Genomic DNA, 22,008 nt, shown 5'->3' on the forward strand with positions numbered 1-22,008 from the left:
TGCTTGTGTTGATTGACCCTTTCCCCATTATATCAATTGTTTATAGGCCACATATTAGGCCTTTTTTATTTTTTATTTTTAAGTGTTTAATGGTTATTTTTACAATGTTACAATGTTACTTATATATATATTATTTTTATTTATTTTATTTTTTTACCTACTGTAGGTATTCACTGAAAAGCATGCATGTATGATAAATGATCTGCATCTTTTCACCTAGGCATTTATGAAGGTGTTTGTTTTTTTGTGTGTGTTTTTTTTTTAGTAAAGACTTTACGTGTCTGTGCAGAAACTGATTTTAAAATAAATTTATATACACTGGAGTAAAAAGTGTGACAACTAACCCCGCCGTTTTTAAAAGGCACTAGGGCTGTGGGAGGAGCCTCGAGTGAGTGAGCCAAGAGAGCGCGCCTAGGACTCGTGTAGTCTGTCTGCTGCCACACAGCGCTCAGTGCGTGGACACGGACACAGCTCAATATACGCTGGGATTATTTTAGCGCTTTTCTGCAGGAGTGACAGTGAAATAAACAGAAAGGCACAAGCAGATCTCAGCAGACTTCATGTAAGGAATTTAATGCATGTTTTCTGCGCGCGTACCGCGAGTTGCGTCCCGTTCAGCGGACAAAGTTTATTTATTCTCCACGGTCCCACGCAGCTGGACCGGAATTTGACATTAACACACCAGTCAGAATATATCTATGTAAGTTATCATATAAGATGTTTTTATGAATATTTATGGTTTGCATGATGGCGTCTTTTGCATTTGCATAACAGGACTGTCATGAATTGGCACTAATAATAGATGATCAATCTGTTGAGATTTGTAGGATTTTTTCCCCTTTATCTTCTGTAAATATTAGACGTTTGAGACTTTATAGTAATTTACATTCATATTATTAATACATATGATTACATTATATAATAATCAATAACATCATGAAATATAAATGCAGATATGCTACACATGAGCACAGCTGATATATCAAGCATATTATGTCTTATTAATAAGAGATTCATACAGTGAAAAGTGAAAATGTGCTATTGTTACCATGAGTTCCGACCCTTAAATGAGTTTCTATTTGACCTACTGTATTCAGATTCGTTTAGTCATATCAAATACTTTAATAAAATCATTTGAATGTAGATGTTACCACACAAAACGTTTTTAGCCATTTTCTTTTCTTTTCTTTTCTTTTCTTTTCTTTTCTTTTCTTTTCTTTTCTTTTCTTTTCTTTTCTTTTCTTTTCTTTTCTTTTCTTTTCTTTTCTAGTAACCACCTGTAATCTTTTGTGTAAATATTAGATGTTAGACTCCACACTCAGCCTTATATGAAAAAAGTTGGTTGGCAACTTAAATGAACAATATTATAAACATTAAATTAAACTTCAGAAGCTTGACATCATTAGTTAATGTTATAAAACTTAGATTAATATTTTTTTTTGTCATATTGAAATGTACAACTAATCAATAACAACACTATAAGAAAGAAAATGTGCAGTAAAATTATAAAATTTAGTGGGCAGATACATTTGGGCACATAATCTAAGCTTAAAAAGTACACTACCTTTCAAAAGTTTGGGGGCTGTTTGTATAAATCAGCTCTGCTGATTGCAATAAACAATGACTTTCAGGATTCTTTGATTATTAGGTAGTTTAAAAGAACTTCATTTATTTGAAATATGTAGTTTTTTTGTAAAATTAAAAAATGTTACTGTAACTTTTGATCAATTTAATGCATTCTTGTTGAATAAAAGTATTAATTTATTTTTTTAGTAAATAAATAACAATTTTACTGACCCCAGACTTTTGACTGGTAGTGTATAACGCTGCATATATAACAGGAATTGTGAATCTAGTGAATCTTTACTGTGAAGACTGAGGGGACAATGTGTTTTATTACTTCTTCTCAGGTGACTGCACACAGAACGATGGTGCAGACTGTGTGGAGATAGACATCGTCTTTCCAGCAAGGCAAAAGGAATTTTTATTTTTATTTTTTGTGTGTCTGATATCCTCTTTTCCAAGCTCTCTTCTGGAATTGTGGCCAATATTTAAAGACATTTCTCCAGAATGGCATCCAGCCTAACATGTACGGGGATGATCTGGGCTCTGGTGTCCCTGCTGAGTGCAGCAGCTTCCTGCGTGGGGTTCTTCATGCCCTACTGGCTGCTGGGCTCACAAATGGATAAGCCAGTGTCCTTCGGTACTTTCCGGCGGTGTTCGTACCCAGTTCGGGATGAAGAGAGGCAGGCTACGATCATGCTGGAGCAGTGCGGGCGCTATGCAAGCTTTCAGGGTATCCCAAGCGTGGAGTGGCAGATCTGTACAGTCGTGACGGGGGTTGGATGTGGCCTTCTGCTGCTGGTGGCACTCACCGCGGTGATGGGCTGCTGCATATCAGAACTCATCTCCAGAACCATCGGACGTGCAGCGGGGGGCATGCAGTTTCTTGGAGGTGAGTAATAGTTTTTTTACTGGAATGTATTTTTTTTTTTTTTTTTTATGATTTTATGGTTGAAATATGTCCATTTCATGTTATAGAGTTCATGAGAAATTTTGTGAAACTAACCCTATAACACCGGTCAGCTATAATAGCCATTCTAACCATTTAAAAAGTTTGGGGTCTGCAAGATTTTTTAATGTTTTTGTTAGAAATAACAATGTTTTTATGTTTACCAAGGCTGCATATATTTGATCAAAAATACAGTAAAAACAGTAATATTGTGAAATATTACAAATAAAAAAATCTGTTTGAATACATACATACACTGAATACAAAAAATAAAAATAAAAAAAATCCTGTAATGGAAAAGCAGGATTTTTCAGCAGTTGAAAAAATTATAATAAATACATTTAAAAAACTGACCCCAGACTTTTGGACTTTTATTTTACATACAAACATAAGGCGGGTTGCATGCATACATGGTACATGCATAATCAAGGTTTGTTTTCATGTGTGTGGTATAGTTTTTTCAGAGTATGAGATTAAGATCAGCATAAGCATACATCAGAGTCATTATTGATTGGTACTGATATAATTTTCACGTAATGAATGTTCTTAAGTTACTCATATTCAAATCATAATGAAGAGGTCATCAAGTTCAAGCCCCTTTTTCTTTGTCTCTAGTTCGGTGAACATTGATTCCATCCAGTTTAATTCAGGGTGCCTTTGCCTCAGTGAGAGAGAGGGAAGGGAATCTGATTGAGTTTAGACTGGAAGCTGGAGCCTGTAATTCCAAACCCAGTTTGTTTAGTTCTCGCCTGCAAGGTGCCTTTTATTTGCTGCTCTGAAAGTCTTGAGGGCTTTTGGCACATGCCAGAGAAGGTGAAATAAATACTGCATGGAGCATCTTAGAATGAAGTTGGCTTTGTACTGCAGTGGCTCAATGTGTGGAAAATTCTAGTGTGGCTCATGGTTTTGTGATGTTTAAAATGATTTATCTTCATTTATCTTTGTCTTCATTAACTCAACCAATTTGTCTCTGTTGTGTCAGCCAAGCAGACACTATCTCATGTTCATTCTCATTAGCTCACTGTTTGTGCAAACTCACATAGTAACTGCTAATCACTCTTTTTTAAGTTCTACATTTAGCCTCATAATGCATATTCTTGCATAAGCAAGCATGCACAATTCATCATAACGTAAGGTAATGGGTTTAATTCCCAGGGAGTACATGAACTAATAAAAAGTGTAAAATAATATATGTAATATGTAAATGAATGCCTCTTATTTGTTTAACCTTGCCTGCCAGTCACCTGCTTCTTTTCTGTTATGTGACAACCCCTTTCACTATAAATACCACTGAAGATGTATATAACCAAGTTTGCAATATTTTTGTCTCTTTGAATATCCCGTTTCAATCAGAAATACAAGGATGTAAAATGGGTTTCATGTTGCTGACTTTTAAGCATTTTAACTGTAAGCTTTAGAGACTAAGTACAATGATGCTGAATGGTACTTTTTTATTATTGTAGATTTTCTTATTACATACTACACTAAAAATCTAATTTCATATGGCAAAGTTCTAACAACTTGCAACTTTCAGGAACAATGCATCTCAAAGTAACTTTTGTTAAAATATACATGTATTAGAAGTTTTGATAATACATATTTCTAATTTGAACCAGCAAGCACAGCAAATGAGGTAAATATATTCTATATTCTGAATTCAAAAAGACAGACTAAAACAATGGTTTTGTCGTTCAGTTCCACTCACCCTTTGAAATTCATGAAAATGCAAACAATTTGCATAAAACTCTTTGCTATAAAAAAGTAGTTAATATAAATAGACAATTGTGAGAACAATGACTATTTTGAATTATAATGATTTAGTAAATTAAAATCTTGTATTTTTTGTGTGTTCATGTGCTTTCCTCATATATAAATCCTTTCAGGTTTGCCCTTATAACTATTCTGACATTAGGTTCTCCCCAAAGCTAACAGTGTCAGGGCAGATTTCACCTTATCTCCAGTTGGCTACCCAGGTGCGTCATCATTCGTTCATGGATGACAGCTGAGGTGTCGCTGTCGCTTCTAACTAGTAGACAGCGGGATTTGACTTAAGAGACCAAGACACAAGGAGGTTACAGGACTGCAGGGCTGCTGAACGCATCACATCCTGCCATGTTACCCATGTTGCACTGCCTTCATCACACAGAGTAATATAGTTCCTCATGGCTTATGCAAGCAAGCATCATGCCCCTTATCAGCAGTTTTTCTCTTGCAATCAATAGAAACTGACAACTAGTCATTTGCACTTATGAATCTGACGTATGAGCATTTGCTGGTCTTCAGAGAATGTGAGTAGGACTGAGTACACATTTTAAATGTCTCTATTCCTATATACTTTTTAATTTGAAGTAAAGAAGACATCTGTAATGTTACCAAAGATTTCGTATACGATATATACGTCAAAACTTATATATATATATATATATATATATATATATATATATATATATATATATATATATATATATATATATATACGTTTTGATCAAATAAATGCAGCCTTGGTGAGCATAACAGATGTCTTTCATAAACATTTATAAAATCTTACAGACCTCAGACTTTTGAACTGTATGATGTTGGTATGATTATAAAATGTATTTCAAGTTTAAAGAATACAATATTGAATGTAGAACAAAAGTAATGGTATTACCATAGTATTAGACTCTTACGAAAAATACGGTGGTAGTAAATATGGTACAGTGATGGCACTGCATGAATTTCACATTCATTTCGGTACAGTACCATGACGTATTTCGAATATACTGCAGTTTTACTTTTACCATCTTATCCCTGTTCACCAAATTTTTGTGTTATTAATTCTAAATTTGTGCTACCATGGTAATGCCAAATACATTTATGTATACAGTGATGTCCAAAAATATAGCATTACCATAGTGTTACCATGGTAAGTTTTCACAAAATCAATGGCATTAGTAATAATAATATAACATGCTTCAATATACTATACCATAGATTTACTATACAATCATGGAATTTCAATGTTCAAAACATCTAACGTTACATTATATAATGTCCACAATACATGGTTTTACTATACTACTCTCATGTAGGTGTAGGTAGGACAGTGTGGTCATGATGTCTAGTTTATATATTTTTTTTTTTTTTTTTTTTTTTGAGTTCCAGAAAGTTAATAACTGTTGACATAGAACTTGCTGCATGAGTTGAAGCGTGGCATTAAACTGAAGTATGCAAGACAGAGCAAGAGTGAATGAGCGATATAAAAAAGCACCAGACAGGGGTTAAGAGAAAGATGAGTGACCCAGGGGGGATAGAGAGAGAGAGAGAGAGAGAGAGAGAGAGAGAGAGAGAGAGACGAAACAGTACCCTGATGTTAAATTACTGGACCGCGGTTGTCCTCAACAATTGAGTCCCTTTAATTTGTATTGTGGTGTGTTAATGAGTGCTGTCTGGGAGTGAAGGCTCTGAGCAGAGGGGCTTTGGCAAAGGCAGCACCTCCCTGCAGTTCACATTGATTCATCTGATGCCCATTTTACTGATAATGAGTTTGATAAGCCCTTTATGTGTAACCAAAAGCATCTTTGATTAGATCCCTCCTCTTGCCCTCTTGTCTTTGTCCTTTCAGAGATGAATGGTTCTTGTCATGGTCTTGTTGGTCAGAACTGACTCGAGGTTCTTTTATGCATGTGAATTATAGTTTACTCAAAAATTATATTTTACAAAAAAAAAAAATCTAATTATCATTATTAACAATATTATTTACTCACTCCCTTGTTCTAAACCAGTGTTGTTATTGTTAACTAAAACTTAAACTAAATGCTATTAAAAATCATTTTTTGGTAATAGAAATTAAGCTGAAATAATATTAAATATGATATTAAATGAAAACATAAAAAAAAACTAAAATAATAATAATAATTAAACAGAAAAAATAGAATTAATAGAAATATAAAAAATGCCAATATTACAATATATAAATAATAATTACAATAAATAATATAACACTATATAAATATAAATAAAACAATACTGTTACAAACCAGTTTTTAAACTGATTCATCAGTTTAACAGTGAATATGATGTTTGATTTGATCTATTTATTACTCAAATCTAAGAAATTGCTCAGAGGGCTTAGGTTTCAGTCAGATGTTAATTGGCTGCTTATGTGATCAACTGTCTACAATTTTTTTTTTTTAATTGAAAATTTTATAAGTAAAAGCTCTTTTAATTATTTTAAAATTATTTTAAAACTATTTTTTATTTATTATTATGATTTATCTATTTTTGACATACATTTATAATTCATTCTTGTTCTTTATTTAAAAGAACCATCCCCCCCCCCCCCCCCGGATTACAAATGTACCGGCATGTGTCCTTCTGCACAGGATAAATATAAACATGCATAGGTAATTGCATTGTCTGTGTGTGTTAATGTGTGTTTGTTTGTGTGTGTGTGTTTGCCAGCTGGAATTGAACCAATAAAACCTAATGGAAAACCTTCCTCTGTCAAACTAATGGACATATTATTCAGGCGTTGCAGTGGATTTGAATTCATTTTAATGTAACATGCATATCACCTAAGAAAATGTAATACCATGTTTTTGGAAATGTACAATAGTAATTTCATGGTGTTTTTTGAAGTACATTTCAGAGGATCAGAGAACAGGTTCTTCCTGCATTGTGTCCTTTTGGCTAAAAGCCAGAACTGCTTGTGGTTTCATCAAACCAATCATTTCATTACAATTTCACCATCCATTTAGGCACATCAAACATAACTACTTCAAAAACAGCCAGAAATCTTGGAGATATGATTGATGATCAGCTGACTTTCTCAGACCACATCGCTAAAACTGCCCGGTCCTGCAGATTTGGTTTATTCAACATCAAGAAGATCAGGCCCTTTCTTTCGGAACATGCTTCACAATTCCTTGTTCAAGCTCTTGTTCAGTCCAGACTGGACTATTGCAGTGCTCTCTCGGCAGGTCTTCCAGCCAGTTCTATCAGACATTCACAATTAATCCAGATCGTGGCAGCAAGATTAATATTTAATGAGCCAAAAAGAATGCACATCACACCTCGTCTCCTAGACAGCCCACAGGAACTAGATAGGTCCTCTGCACAATGTGACTTTGCTGCAGCCGAAATTGCACTGCTGGTTTTATCTGGCCAGAGGAGAACTGGCCCCCCGACTGAGCCTGGTTTCTCCCAAGGTTTTTTCTCCATTCTGTAACTGATGGAGTTTTGGTTCCTTGCCGCTGTCACCTCTGGCTTGCTTAGTTGGGGACACTTAATATCCAGCGATATTGTCGACTTGATTGGACAGATACTATTTAAACTGAACTGAGCTGGATGCCTTTAACTGAAAATTGAGTGTTTACTATTGTCATTTTGCATTATTGACACACTATTTTTCTATTTAATACTGTAAAGTGCTTTGACACAATCTTTATTGTTAAAAGCACTATATAAATAAAGGTGACTAGACTTGACTTGACTCTGTTTATCAATTTGCACTGGCTATAGCTGCTCGCATGAAATTCAAGGCATTAATGTTTTGCCTACAAAACCACCACTGGCCCTGCACGCCTTTACCTAAATTCATTACTTCAGACTTATGTGCTTGGATTCTTGAAGGGAATGTCACTTTATTGTGCCATCCCAAAGAGGCACAAAATCACTTTTACAGACTTTTAAATTAAATATTCCCTCCTGGTGGAAAGACCTGCCAAACTCAATCCAAGCAGCTTTGAGCATTCTTCAAGAATCGGCTAAAAACACATCTCTTCCATCTTTTTTTGACCCTCTAACTCTAGCACTCTCTATTCTAATTCTATTTATAAAAAAACAACAACCACAACAACAACAAAAAACCTTTTAGACTTTACACTCCATTTATTTACTGGTTGTTCTCTTAAAAAAAAAAACTAACTAACACTAGCTTTTCTAATCTTTTTGTATTCTATCTGTTTGTTTTCTTTTTATTATGCAATTAACAAAAGCAAAAAAGTCCTCTAACACTAGCTTGCTCTATTCTTTTTCTCTGTTTTCTTTTTATTTATTATATATATATATATATATATATATATATTTTTTTTTTTAAAAACCCTGCTACGTGTACTGCGGTAAGCTAACCGAGACTTGTTATAGCACTTGCATATCATTCCTCTTTTGTTGATTTTGAATTGCTTCCATTGTCCTCATTTGTAAATCGCTTTGGATAAAAGCATCTGCTTAATGACTAAATGTAAATGTAAATGTAAAAGATCTTAGATGAGTCATTGGGAGAACTGTTCATTGTAAGCAAATTGTTCATCAAAGTACAAATATTATCCTAAATTTCCCTTTCATATTTAAAGTTCTGGGTTATAGATTTATCTGTCTGTCTGACATCCCTCTTAGACACTTTCTTGACGTAATACTGAAACTCAGGTGATTCATTGTTGGGTGCTTTTATGATTCACACTGTGAAGAATTGCTGATCATGTACTTTTGGATTGGGGCCGAGTAACTGAATAGTTGATTTGAAAATCAAAAATATACTGAGTCAAATCTGAATAAAATACTTTCTGTTTTGAAGTGAACAATCCGGGGGCCAGATCTTCTCTGGCTAGGCAAACATGGTGTGGATAGTTGTAGTTATTTTCAACTGGCAAGAATTTTGAGATCCAAGTGGACATGAAGAACTAATGTGATAAGAGCTCAGTCAAGTACTGAGCAGCTAAACCATTTAGAGCTTTGCAGGATTTTAAAACATATGCATTGTTCAATAGGAAGCCAGTGCAGTGCAGAAATTCATTATTTGCCATGTAGGCCTATGTTTAAAATCAAGGATTAAAATGAAATTGTTTTGTTATGAGCAAAACCTGTAAGGTTATTTTTTCTTTGCTTCTAAAGTTCTGAGGTCTCCTTAGGCCTTTTTTGATGAAATAAAAATGACTGTTTTATTTATCAATAAACAGAAGTCATTAAAAATGTTACTTGTGTACATGTATATAAATATGTGTGTGTGTGTGTGTGTGTGTGTGTGTATATATGCTTGAATGTATGACATGATAGGCAGCGGGTCTTGTGTGACTTCTTCTCTTTAACTGTTGCTTGACCGTGTACTGTTTGTCATTCACATCTGTCGTTTACTAGCTCTCTTTCTTTCCCTTTCTGTCGTCCTAAACTGTTCAATTACCTACGTTCAGGAGGTGTTATCTCTTTGTGACCTGATCTCCAGCCCTCTATTTCAGCTCTCTTTAACCTCTCTCACTGAAAGCTCTGTCACCCATGGGGTAGTCGAGCAGCTCAAGAGGGGGAGTATAACAGAATAAAATAGAAACAGAGGAAGAGAGAGCTTGTGAAAGAATAGAGAGAGAGAAACAGACTCGTGGTGGAATGTCCAGCTTAAGCAAAGATTTATTTCAGACAAACAGGAAGTCTGGCCTGGCAAAGGACAGACAGGAAGTGTTATTTTATCTCTTTAGGTTGTTAAGTCCTTGTTTTCAGCAGCACGGGGCCAAGTGCACCACACCGCTCTACCACCTCACACTCAGCACTCTGCAAAATGAACAGCGCTGACATAAGGGGATTGTTATTGCACAGCCAACCTTAAAATGAAAGGAGCAGTAGTGAGGAAAATTTGTTTCATAGCTGATTTATGGACCGTGCTTTCAGTTTTCTATTTTATGGAAGTAAACTGTACAGTTTTGAGAAAATGAGAATGTCTGAGAGGTTGATCATTAAAATAATTCAAAGATCTTTCAGCTGACATATAGAATCGTTTTACATGTAATTGACATATTTATTGTGAAATTACCTTGGGCAGAACAGCTCTGGGCCTGAATGTATTGTATTTAAGCAATAAGCAGAGAGGCTGTGGATTAGTGGGATTTTATCATAAATAATGGGTGTTGTTAGGCATGGTGTGAAACTGATTGATTGTGTTATAGGGACGCTTTTTTTCGTGTCATTATTATTAAATAAAACTAAAACTATTGCAAATTGTTTTTGTTTTTGTTAATTGAAATAAAGCTGAAATAATATTAAATGTAGTTATTATGTGAAAAAGTTAAAAATAGAAATGTTGCCTTGGCTACTAACTGAATAAAAGTTAAATTGGAGTACTAAAATGACTAAAACTGAAATAATAATAATAATAATATAGCTAAATAGATAATATATAGCTAAATTTTATAATATATTAATATATCATTTTATTAATAATTAATAATATATTAAAAATATGGGGATCGTTTTGGCATGTTGTCATGTATATGCAAAACTTTTCAAAAGTGCATATACTTTTTTGAGTAAACCCTTAGACTCTCCTGCATATCTCCTGTAAGAACAAATGACTTACCTGTTTTAGTAAATTTTATTATTACAGAAAACCTTTTTTTAAAGGTTAAAATTAAGATTGGTAAACGTACATGTTTTTATGTATAAGGAAAGCTTCTTGTAATTTTTCTACATTGCCTTTCATGCACGGAAAAGAGCAGCAAGAACATTGTTAAACGCAAAAGACCAAAAACCACACAGGTTTTATCCCTATGCTGCTTTTCAGTGACTCCTTGTAAAATGACAGGGGCGCTGCAGTGACCACTTCTCTAGTGAAATTCAGTCCTGTCAGCAGCCATCCGGAGAGCTCCGACAGCTCAGTCATCTGTCACAGCACAGTGTGGGAGAGGAAGACACTTCACCATCCTCACCACCTCCCTCAGTTTACACTCCATCTCTCTCCACTTCATCCAAACAGCATATATATATATATATAACATGGCCATATGTTCAAACAGATTTATAGCCCTTTGTCACCAAAGTCTAAATCTACATTTAGGCATCTTGGACTCTTGTCATTTTAAAGGCTTATATGTGAATGGTTTGGGACTAGTAATTTCAGAGGTGTTGATGTGACCTGCAGTGATGCAGCTCCACAGAGCTAAAAGAGAGATGCCGTTTTGGGGGCAAATCTCAGGGCTGTTTGGCCAGAGCCCAGCTAGAGCTGCATTGTGTTGAGGAATAATGTGTTGTTGGATTTGCTGCATTTCAACTGCAGTTAAATTCTCAAATCAATGCAAATGAGAGTGTAGAATAGGATATGTGTGACTTTCCTGATGAAAATATTTTCTCAACTTGCAACATCGTCGCTGGCATTGAACTGTATCGGCTCAACACTGAACTGACTCGAACTGAATAACGGCATTGCCGTTTTTTGTAGTACTTATAATAGAGCTGCTTTATAGCAGTATCTGAATACTAAAACTAATACTAATTTCCGGTGATTATCCCTGTAAAGCTGTTTTGACACAATCTATATTACATAAGAGACTATAGAAATAAAGGTGATTGACGACTATTTTTGCAGACTCATATGAGATATCCATTTGGTCTTGGAATATTTTGGTGAGAAAAATGTGGGATCTTCTTGAGATTTTAACTCCAGACTTTGGTGTCTAGTAAAGTCTGAGCACAATATGAGACTATTGTTAAGATCTCTACTAAAACTAGAGGAGTCACATGCTAGATATTTTGGTTTTGGAATAATTAATATCGAGATTTTTTATTTTGATTAGAGATTTGCAGATGTTGCATTTGTGAAACAAAGAGAACAGTTTGAGACATTGATGAGATCTCTTCAAAATTAGCTTTTTTTTGCAAGAGTTAACAAGAGACTACTGGAAAAGTCATCATTTGCTGACTATTTAATCTCAATGCTGTCTTGAAGCGATGGTAAAGACATTAAAGAGATCATCATTTAGATTTTTCTTTCCTTGTTTGTGAGAGTGGAGATATTTTTGTTTGAGGGAGATATTTGAATAACTGGCCGAAAAGAAACAAAGAGAAAATCAAACCAGTTCAGATCTACAGATAGCAGCACTTCACATAGGATAACAATGGTGGTAGTATTATAGAATTGAATAGAAAGAAATTTCAGAATGCAATACATGTTGACTCACACCTCCCCTTGAAATCATCATACGTCCACATGACCACTCAGCATTCAGTGTGACACTAGACTGGGGAAACCCTGTGAAAGTGTTCCTGTGGCTCAGTGGTAGAGCATTGAGTTAGCAGCGCAAAAGGTTGTGGGTTTGATTCCCAGGGAACACATGTTTAGGTCAAAAAAATGTTAGCCTGAATGCAAAGTAAGTTGCTTTTAAGCGTCTGCTAATTGCATAAATGTAAATGAAACCTCACACCTAGCAACACACGCATCCCTACTATTAAACAGGTGTTTGGAGATACTGTGCAGGAAACAGTTCAAATGTTGTACGTATTCATAGGTTAGGGTGGCATATATTGCCACCAGCTGTGTACAGAAGAAGATGTGTCTTAGTTGACCTTTGATGACTGTGGTGTGTCGCTGAGGCGGAAGTTGTTTTGGGCTAAACTATAAGACAGCTGGCTAACGCTCGGGTGAATTTGAGTAGGTGAATATATTTAAATGCCTGAATGTCTGTAATCAAAGGAAATCTTTTAGTTTTGAAATAATATGTAGGCACCATGTTTGTCGATATTTGAGAAAGCTGTAATTTAAGGTTCTGTATTCCACAATGCAAAGTTGACAGCTCTTGAAATATCATTTTATGCGAGAAAGTGCATACTTGTCACCATGGTAATATAACACAGTGTAGCTCTGTGTGACTGGTGTAAAAAGCTTCTGTAAGCTTCATCAGTGCATTAGTGACCGACCTCCATTTAAAAACACCACTCATATACCTCAAAGACCCCATGAAATGTAATTTTCTTTCTTGTGTTGACATACTGTATTTCAACAAAGGTTTTTTTTTTTCTTTTTTTTTTTTTAAAAAAAAAAAAAAAACCTGTCGCTTTTATTTTTTATTTGATGTTACTTATACTGTAGGTAGCATATGATTTTATTCCTCACCAATTACTGTAGCATAAACCCAGCCCCAAAGTCAATTTTCTTTATTAACTTTATCATGCATTACCCTATCAAGAAACACTTTTTTTCAGACTTTATGTATTCTGTTAAGAGTAAACTAGAGTTAACTAATTTAATATTTGATCTAATTGCATTTTTAAGCATTTTTTTGCCCTTGTGAACAAGATCAATTTTTCTGAAAAGAATAAGACTGTAAATTTTAAATGTGTATCTTCTAATAAGTTAAAACCAAAATGTGCTTTCAGGGCTCTACATACACTACCGTTGAAAAGTTTGGGACTGGCAAGATATTTGTAAAATATTTTGAATAGTCTCTTATGCTCACAAAGGCAGCATTTATAATATCAAAAACACAGTAAAAACATTCATATTGTGAAAGATTATTAAGATTTTAAAGTAATTGTTTCTGTTTCAGCATATTTTAAAAGATAAAGTATTAATTTGATGGCAAAGCTGAAATTATCTGATTTGCTTAAGAAACATTTATTTTTCTTATCTATGTTTAAAAATGTTGTGCCACTTTTTTTCTGGAAACTGTGTTATTTTTTTACTTTATTTTATTATAATTTTTTAAAAATCTTTGATAAATAGAAAGTTTAAAAAACAGCATTTATTTGAAATAGAAATCTTTAGAAATGGCTTTTCTGACACTTTTGTTCAGTTTAATGAATCCTTGTTGAATAAATGTATTAATTTCTTTAAAAAAAACACCTGTTACTGGCAAAACCCTGTGCAAGAGTATAATTTTAAGTCAACTGAAATTATAGTTTTTTTTTTTTTTTTTTTTTTTTTTTTTTAAGTTTGCATATGTTACAGATATGTAATTGCTTATTATTAGTTCTCAGCATTATTATTATCCACATTTAATTTTAAGGATTTGAATGAGCCACTAATAAGTTTTAACTTTGGTGTGCTTATTTTTTGTGGCTTATTGAATGGAAAGTGTGATTATTGTCATTAACCACCCAGCAACCACTCAGACCACCCTTGCAACCACATAGCAAACCTTAGCAACAGCCTGAGTTAGTGGCAGAAACTTTTTTTTATGAACAAACACTATTTACATTTACTGTGGTTGATGTTAATTACATACAATTTAATGGATCTGCATGGATTTTGAAACTGTTATATACTTTAAAAACTGTATCTACTACAATAGTTGTCCAATTTACCAAATACAAGTCCTTGTGATATTTGATATTTATGTTCTCAGTTTCATGATTCTAGTTTCATAAGGAGAAAACTTTGAACCATTTGCATCTTGTTATCTGTCTTCATTATCTCCTTTGCTGGCCCTCCAAGTCCTAAATGCTGGTGGACAGCAGTTGGGTAGGCTTGTGATTATTATGGAATCTTGTTTCTATGGTAGCAGGAGGGCACAGACGTCTAGTGGGTGAGCAACAGTTGGCATGAACACATACTTGATCATGTCCAGCAAACTGTCAGTGCTTACAGCACTACAACAATCTTCATCCACATGTTTACATGTCACACTGCAGCTCTCCATTGGTTTTACACTCCATTGAAAATCCTTGTGAACTGCATCAAATCTTTGTGGACAACAAGTTTCCAGTGACAAGGAACATTCTTAGCTGTCACCTATTACAAAAAAACACAGAAATAATAAACTCAAATTGAACCACGCAAGAAACTCACTTAGATTCCCAGCCTGGTCTCATTGTTTATATATAGGTATTAGTATGTAATGTTTACAAGCACAAAACATACATTTTTGTATGTTTTTATTGATGCTGAAATGTACCATTTAGATATATTTCAGGGTTTAAAACATAAAAATTGCTACGTATGTTTAGTTAATTTTTTTTATATATATATATTTCCGAATCTTTTAATGTCATTAAGATATTTGTATCAATGCATTTTCTAAAAAGTTTATAAAGCGATTTAGATTTTTAGACCCCTTAACCTACCCCCAAATGAAAACCTACCCATTTTAAAGCGAATATAAAATGTAATTGACTGAAATATGCCAGGAAATTACTATTTTATTAATAATATAGCATTAACAGGATTTTTTATAGTCGCCAATCCCACTCCTACCTCTAAACCTAACCATAACTATTTCTGTACAGTATAAAAAAAAACATGACAGACAGATAAATACAATCACTAATCAATAATTTATTTATTGCAAAATTGTCAAATGCCGTACCAAAAGTAATCCAAATGACGATGCATTGCAGCCGCAGTCCTCTCTGGTGGAATACAGTAGGTTTGTATGAGGAGCAGAACAAAATTTTAATTGTTAATTGTTGCAAATATTATCCAGATTATTATCCTGATCTACTTTGTGAAGGCGCGCATTTCTCATTCAAACGCGTCTCACCAGAAACATGGCATATGGCAATATGTGACTAAACAGGCGAGAGCCTATGAGCATTTGATTACTACGGAGCCCGGCACGTCACCTGTAGGAGAAAAAAAATCAATCCGTGGCGACGGTTTTGCAATCCGTCCCCTCAGTTTATAAACCGTACTCACGAATTCTTAAATTGTTCCCTCGGTTTAATAAATCGTGCCCACGGATTAATAAACTGTACCCACAAATTTTTTGAATCCGTGCGCTCAGATTTTGTAAACCGTACCCTCGGTTTTTGAATCTGTACCAACGAATTCATATCCGTGCGTACGCTTTCGCAATCCATTCCCTCGGATTTGTAAACTGTACTCACGGATTCATGCAGCAAGCTCCTAGGTAGCCTACGTGTTAACATACAGTTTTATAGAATATTATTATGTGGAATAGGCCTACAGCAAAGTGTCTTAAGTGATTATCTATCAAGTGTAGTACGAGGTGGAATACAACGATTTAATAAGAAAGATGTGCATCAAAATCTTGTTTAATTTGTGAATTAATTCATAATCCATGTGCACGCTTTCGCAATCCATTCCCTCGGGTTTGTAAACTCACGGATTTGTGGCCCCGCCCCCACCGGCAGATTCATTTGTGTTTATTAAACATTATTTTTCATAGCCTATGAGACCATGATCCACACTCAGAAAATAGTCTTCTTTTAGTGTTTATTTTACATTTATCAACAATAGGATAAGACACCGCCGCCTGTGTTTTATAGCCTAAAATAAACGGTAAAAAGAAGAATGTTGTTTGCAAACGGTCATTTCACCTGTGCATCTCAGCACCTAAAAGAGCATTTCCCTGAAAGAGCCTATTTTTCTAAAAGAGCTTACACGCATTTCTGGATGCAGTTGTTACCTGGATCTGGGTGATGGTCACAATTGCTGCCTCACATGTCTGGGCATTAAACACGCTTAGGTGGCGTTCGCGGATGAGTCATGTTCCCATTGCAGGAAGATGACCATCTCGGAGCTGCGGGCCAGACTCTGTTTCCTCTAGGTGGGCAAAAGTCCATTGCCTCTGCCGCGATCTATTGCTCATCCTGGCGGCTGCCAGGTGAGGGCTCATTCCAGCAGTAGCACGGGTGGTTTGAGGGTTACAGTGGTGGCAAGCCTCTCAAGGAACCAACCCTCGGGGGACCATCGCTCCTCTAGTGCTTCTCAACCAGTTGAGCTGCCAAAGGAACGCACTGGGCCCTCTTCAAAGAGCATAACATTGGTATTCTTCGGTGCTCCTCCCAACGACCAGATGTCGATCACTGCATCGGAGGGAGAGCTCTCTGGAGAGGAAGATTTCGCTGCGCTGCTGCCCTCCGGGGTAGTGGCAAGGCCTGAATTGGATCCAGACATGTCGGCTGTGCTTTCCCGAGCCGCCAAGAGGGTAGGGCTCGAGTGGAATCTCCACCGTGTCCCAAGCTCTCGAGGCTGGACGATTGGTTTCTCGGGGTGGCTCGCACTGGTTCTCAGCGCCCTGCCTCGGTGCCTTTTTTTCCAGAGGTGCATGAGGAGCTCACCAGGTCATGGACGACACCTTTTACTGCCGTAAACAGATCTGCTGGTTTCTCCTCCCTCATCACCCTCAACGGTGGTGCAGCTAGGGTGTATACGGGTGTCCCCCCAGTGGAGCGGTTGCTTGCGATGCAGTTGTGTCCTAATACCGCCTCCATCTGGCAGGGTGAACCGTGCCTCCACTCCCGGTTCTGTAGGTACTCGTCTGGCCTGTCCGGCGATGCTTATACAGCCTGTGGTGAAGCTGCCTCCGCCTTACATACTACGGTGTTACTGCAGGTTCATCAGGCCAAGGCACTGAAGGACCTGCACGAGGGTGGTCACGATCCGGAAGTTCTGAAAGAGCTCAGACCGCTACAGACCTCACACTCCGATCAACTAAGGTCACAGCGAGTTTTCTGGGTCGTGCGATGTCCAGACTTGTGGTCCAGGAGTGCCATCTCTGGCTGTGTCTGGTCAATATGAGGGACGCTGACAAACTTTGGTTCCTTAATGCCCCTATGTCCCAGACCGGCCTCTTCGGCGACGCGGTCGAGTGCCTGGCCCAGCAGCTCTTGGCTGCAACACATTCATGGACCACACTCATCCTCCTCCATCGCCAGTAGGCAGCAGCGGGCGGTTCGAGACCGTCAACAAAAGCCCTACTCACGCACCAGCTGCCATCCTGTGGAACCAGGTAAGCGTTGCACCGCACAGTCAGACCCCTCTTCGGTCTGCTCACAAGCCTTGAGTTGGGTCCCTGCATTCCACCTCACTGTCCCACTCTGAGGACAGTGGTGGTTCCGCTGGTCCCACTTGCACGGTATCTGGGTGCCTGGCTAGCGCCACCCAGCCTGTATCGCTGGCTTCTGCGGACCATCAGCCTCGGCTATATGATTAAGTTCACCCCGCATTCCCCCAAGTTCAGTGGCATCTGCTTCACGACAGCGAAGGCAGACCGATGCTCCTGTCTTGCATGCAGAGATCGCAGTCCTACTGGCGAAGAAAGCATTAGAGCCAGTATGATGACAGGGTTTTACAGCCCTTACTTCATTGTACCCAAGAAAGGCCGGTGGGTTATGCGTTTTTTTAACCTGGCCCTTTACCGGTTAATGTTCAAGATGTGCGGTCCCACTGAAACTATTTCTCCTGTGGGCATATGGCAGCTGCAGCGGCACTTACTCCGCTAGGGCTATTGCATATGAGACCGCTTCAGCACTGGCTTCATGGCCGAGTCCCAAAGTGGGTGTGGCAGCGTGGCACTTACCGGGTCCAAGTTACATCCACCTGTCGCCAAACCTTCACCCCGTGGTCAGATCTTACGATCCTCCAGGCAGGAGTGCCCCTAGAACAGTTCACCAGGCATGCTATGGTTTACACGGATGCCACCACCACCGGCTGGGGGGCCACGTACAACTAGCACGCAGTGTCTGGGGTTTGGACGGGCCCCCATCTGCACTGGCATATCAATTGCCTAGAGTTGTTAGCAGTGCACCTTGTCTTGAACCATCTCAAAATGCGCTTACAAGGCAAGCACGCGCTGGTCTGAACAGACAACACAGCGAGCACTGCGTACATCAACCGACGAGGTGGTCTGCTCTCCCATCGCATGTTGCAACTCACCTGCCACCTCCTCCTTTGGAGTCAGAAGATTCTGAGGTCACTTTGTGCCATTCCGGACCTGCTCAACCGTACTGTCTCGAGATACACTCCCGGGAGAGATGCTACGTAGACCAGACACTAAGCTTTAGGACCTCAGACCAGCTCTTTGTCTGTTACGGAGGCCGGCAGGAGGGGAATGCTGTCTCTAAGCAGAGGATGGACCACTGGATTGTGGATGCCATCACCCTGGCTTATCAGACACAGTTGTGAGCTTACTCTACTAGAAGTGTTGCATTCTCCTGGGCGCTGGCTTGTGGCACCTCAGTGACAGATATTTGTATATTTTTAGCTGCAGGCTAAGCGAACCCCAACACATTCTCTAGATTCTATAGCCTTCGTGGGGCCGGTATCCTCCTGTGTTCTCACCTGAAACGGGTAGAGGCACTGAGAGGCCCCGGTTTAGTGTTGGCTTGCTAAAACGGCTCCAGAGTGTTCGTACTGTAGGCCCTGTCGAGCTCCTCCATGCCCTCGGCAGTCAGAGGTGGTGGAACGTTCACTTGATGAATTTTTGAAAACCGGTAGAAGGCTGGGTTCCATATGTGAGACCTAAGTGGATCCCCTATGTGTACTGTATAGCCTCAGAGCCTGTGTTTCCCTGCCAGACTTCTGCCATTTCCAGGAGGGTTACAATCACCTCCAAACTTCCATATGCACCTAAACGGATGTTCATATGTGTATTTGCTTTTTTTTTTTTATTGGTAATGTTAAAAATAAAAATCTATAAAAAATATTTATATATTTTTAAAATTTAGCACCTATATATAAAAAGGCATTTGTATAACTGATATTCCCAACATTGTGTGCTGAGTTTGTGATCCTGCTCTACTACCCACAGCGGGGGAAGCATAAGTATATATAAAACTGACATCTCAAAACGTGACCCACAAAGACCTGTGAACCTGTAAGTGTGGTGTACTTCTGGAATCATCCTCTTCAGCTTAATGTTCAGTTAATGTCCCTAAACGGCCCTTTTCATAATGTATGGGTTTACATTGGTTTATGGTTTATATTGGTCTATGCAGAATGAATTTCATATACAAGTCATTTTTCACAGATCTATGGATGTGGCTGAAGCTTCATGTAAACTAACAGGAATATCTTATTTGGTTTCTCCTAGACAGAAGTTACATTTTGTAAAAGAGAAGCACCCGTGACATTCATTGTTTTGAAGAACAGCCAGTGCTTTTGTCCTAAACGTCAGTCAGGGATATGGAGATTGTGGGTTTGATTTCAGTCACTTCTGAACTCCTCCAGCTGCTTGTTTTGTGGAATGACCTGTATTTATAGTTCCAGTGAAATATGAGACGCTCAAACTTTCATTTCCTTTATACTCTGTTTTTCACGTGTCTGAAAAACACTGAACAATGTTCTCTTTCTCTTTCTGTCTGTACTGTCTTTGTGCAATCCATATTTAATCCTTGTTTTCCACATCAGGTCAAGTGCTCCAAATGTAGCCAGATGGGACAGTTTTTGTAACGTAAGTAAACAGTATCTGACAGTTAGAACTGCAAGTAGCACATACAATTACTGTCTAAACCTTGTACTGAGCAGTAAACACTCTGCCAGATGGAGCTTTTGAGTCTGAATTTTCAATGAACTGTCAATCAAATCTAACAAATGCCTCAAGATTGCTAGTGGCAACCAATGTTTAGCAAGAAATATTTAAGTCAGAGACAATCGATTTATGACATTGTAAGATATGACTGCTTTGACCCCGAATCCATTTGCACCATTTGAGAGGATCACATCCAGAGCAGTGGTCATCAATTTGGAACGGGTGAGGGAAACTGAGACCCATCTCAGACAATGGTGTGTCCGAATTTTGTTAACATACAAACCATAGCTCTTACAACAGGAGCAAATTCATTTAATGATAGGGGCAGTAAACTGTAACATGATAAAGTTTACAATGTACAGAGTACATTAATACTCTATTGAACCTTAAGGTGGTTTTGCCTTTTTTAGTAGAATATGACAAGCATAGCCACAACACAGGCTTATACATAAGGAATGTCTTCAACAAATGATTATTTTGATACTCAATTGATCTGTCAATCTTTATTTGATTTGTCAGATAATCTGATGGTATATATAGTGGTACATATCTTTTTTTTATCCAAACAGTGCCAACTGTACTGTAGAATGTACCAATGTAGGCTATGCTATACATTATCTGCAAAAAAGGTTTAAACTATTAACATTACATTTTAGCAACAGTCAATGCGCAAGTCCCTTTACATTTTGCATTCATAAAAATAAAACTCCTTATACATGAAGCATTTTAACATACATGTAACATTCTTAACGTCCACCAGTGTTCTTTATCTGTCCCTGTTGTGAGTGTTACAATGAGCGATTTGCAAAAACAGTAGGAAAATGAACTTCATTACACTGCTGTGCCATAGGACAGATGTCACCCACAGAACCAGTTTTAGCCAAAAAGCACAAATTCATGCATATGTGCTAAATCCAAATACTGCATTTAATCAGCCACACTCGTTTGTAAGAGCAAAATATTCATCCACTTCAGAACATAGGCATCTAAGTACTAAATCAATCCTGCTATTAACTTGAGAATGTATTACGCATTATTCAACAAATATTTCTAGCCATTTTAAGTCAAAGTGAGCTGGATATATTAATATTTATAGTGCAAGCTTTGGCAGATTTTATAATAATGAATATAATGGATTGTTGAGTCTAAATGTTTTGCTTTTGAGTCATTGTGCGTTAAATTCATGTCAGTAAAGTAATTTTGACAAATAACACTTTATCTCTATCATTTTTATCATTATTTATCATTTTTTTCTCTCATGATTCAGTGCTTGTAGATGTGAGCGTCATGCACCATTTTGCTGGAGGGGGCAACATACAGTATGTAACCATCTTGGCTCACTTGCTGTCCTAATTGAAATAAGATGTGACTGAAGGGAAAAAAAAAAACTTTTTAATGATTTAGTAGTTTTCTATATTAGTGTAATATGGGATAGTCTACAGGTTATGTATATCAAGAAAAACCCAAGAACTTAGCAATGACAAAACGAACCACTGCAGTGGTTCTTTCTTACAGTACATTTGCTCTACTGGTATTACACATTTG

General features: G+C 37.3%; 1 protein-coding gene across 2 annotated transcripts in view; it reads left to right on the forward strand.

Annotated features, from left to right (window-relative positions):
• The first annotated feature begins 405 nt into the window (after positions 1–405).
• The window catches only part of LOC109099788 (LHFPL tetraspan subfamily member 6 protein), a 104,581-nt gene continuing 82,978 nt past the window's right edge, over positions 406–22,008 (forward strand). Inside the window, exons 1-2 of one of the 2 annotated variants that reach the window (XM_042739026.1) lie at positions 406–562; positions 1,911–2,455. In XM_042739026.1, the coding sequence (XP_042594960.1) occupies positions 2,071–2,455 (385 nt within the window). In that variant the 5' untranslated portion in view covers positions 406–562; positions 1,911–2,070. Of the gene's footprint in view, positions 701–1,910; positions 2,456–22,008 lie in introns of both variants that reach the window. The other variant, XM_042739025.1, reaches the window with a different exon arrangement.

This window comes from Cyprinus carpio, chromosome B15 (assembly GCF_018340385.1).
Source record: "Cyprinus carpio isolate SPL01 chromosome B15, ASM1834038v1, whole genome shotgun sequence".
Taxonomy (NCBI): Eukaryota; Metazoa; Chordata; class Actinopteri; order Cypriniformes; family Cyprinidae; genus Cyprinus; species Cyprinus carpio.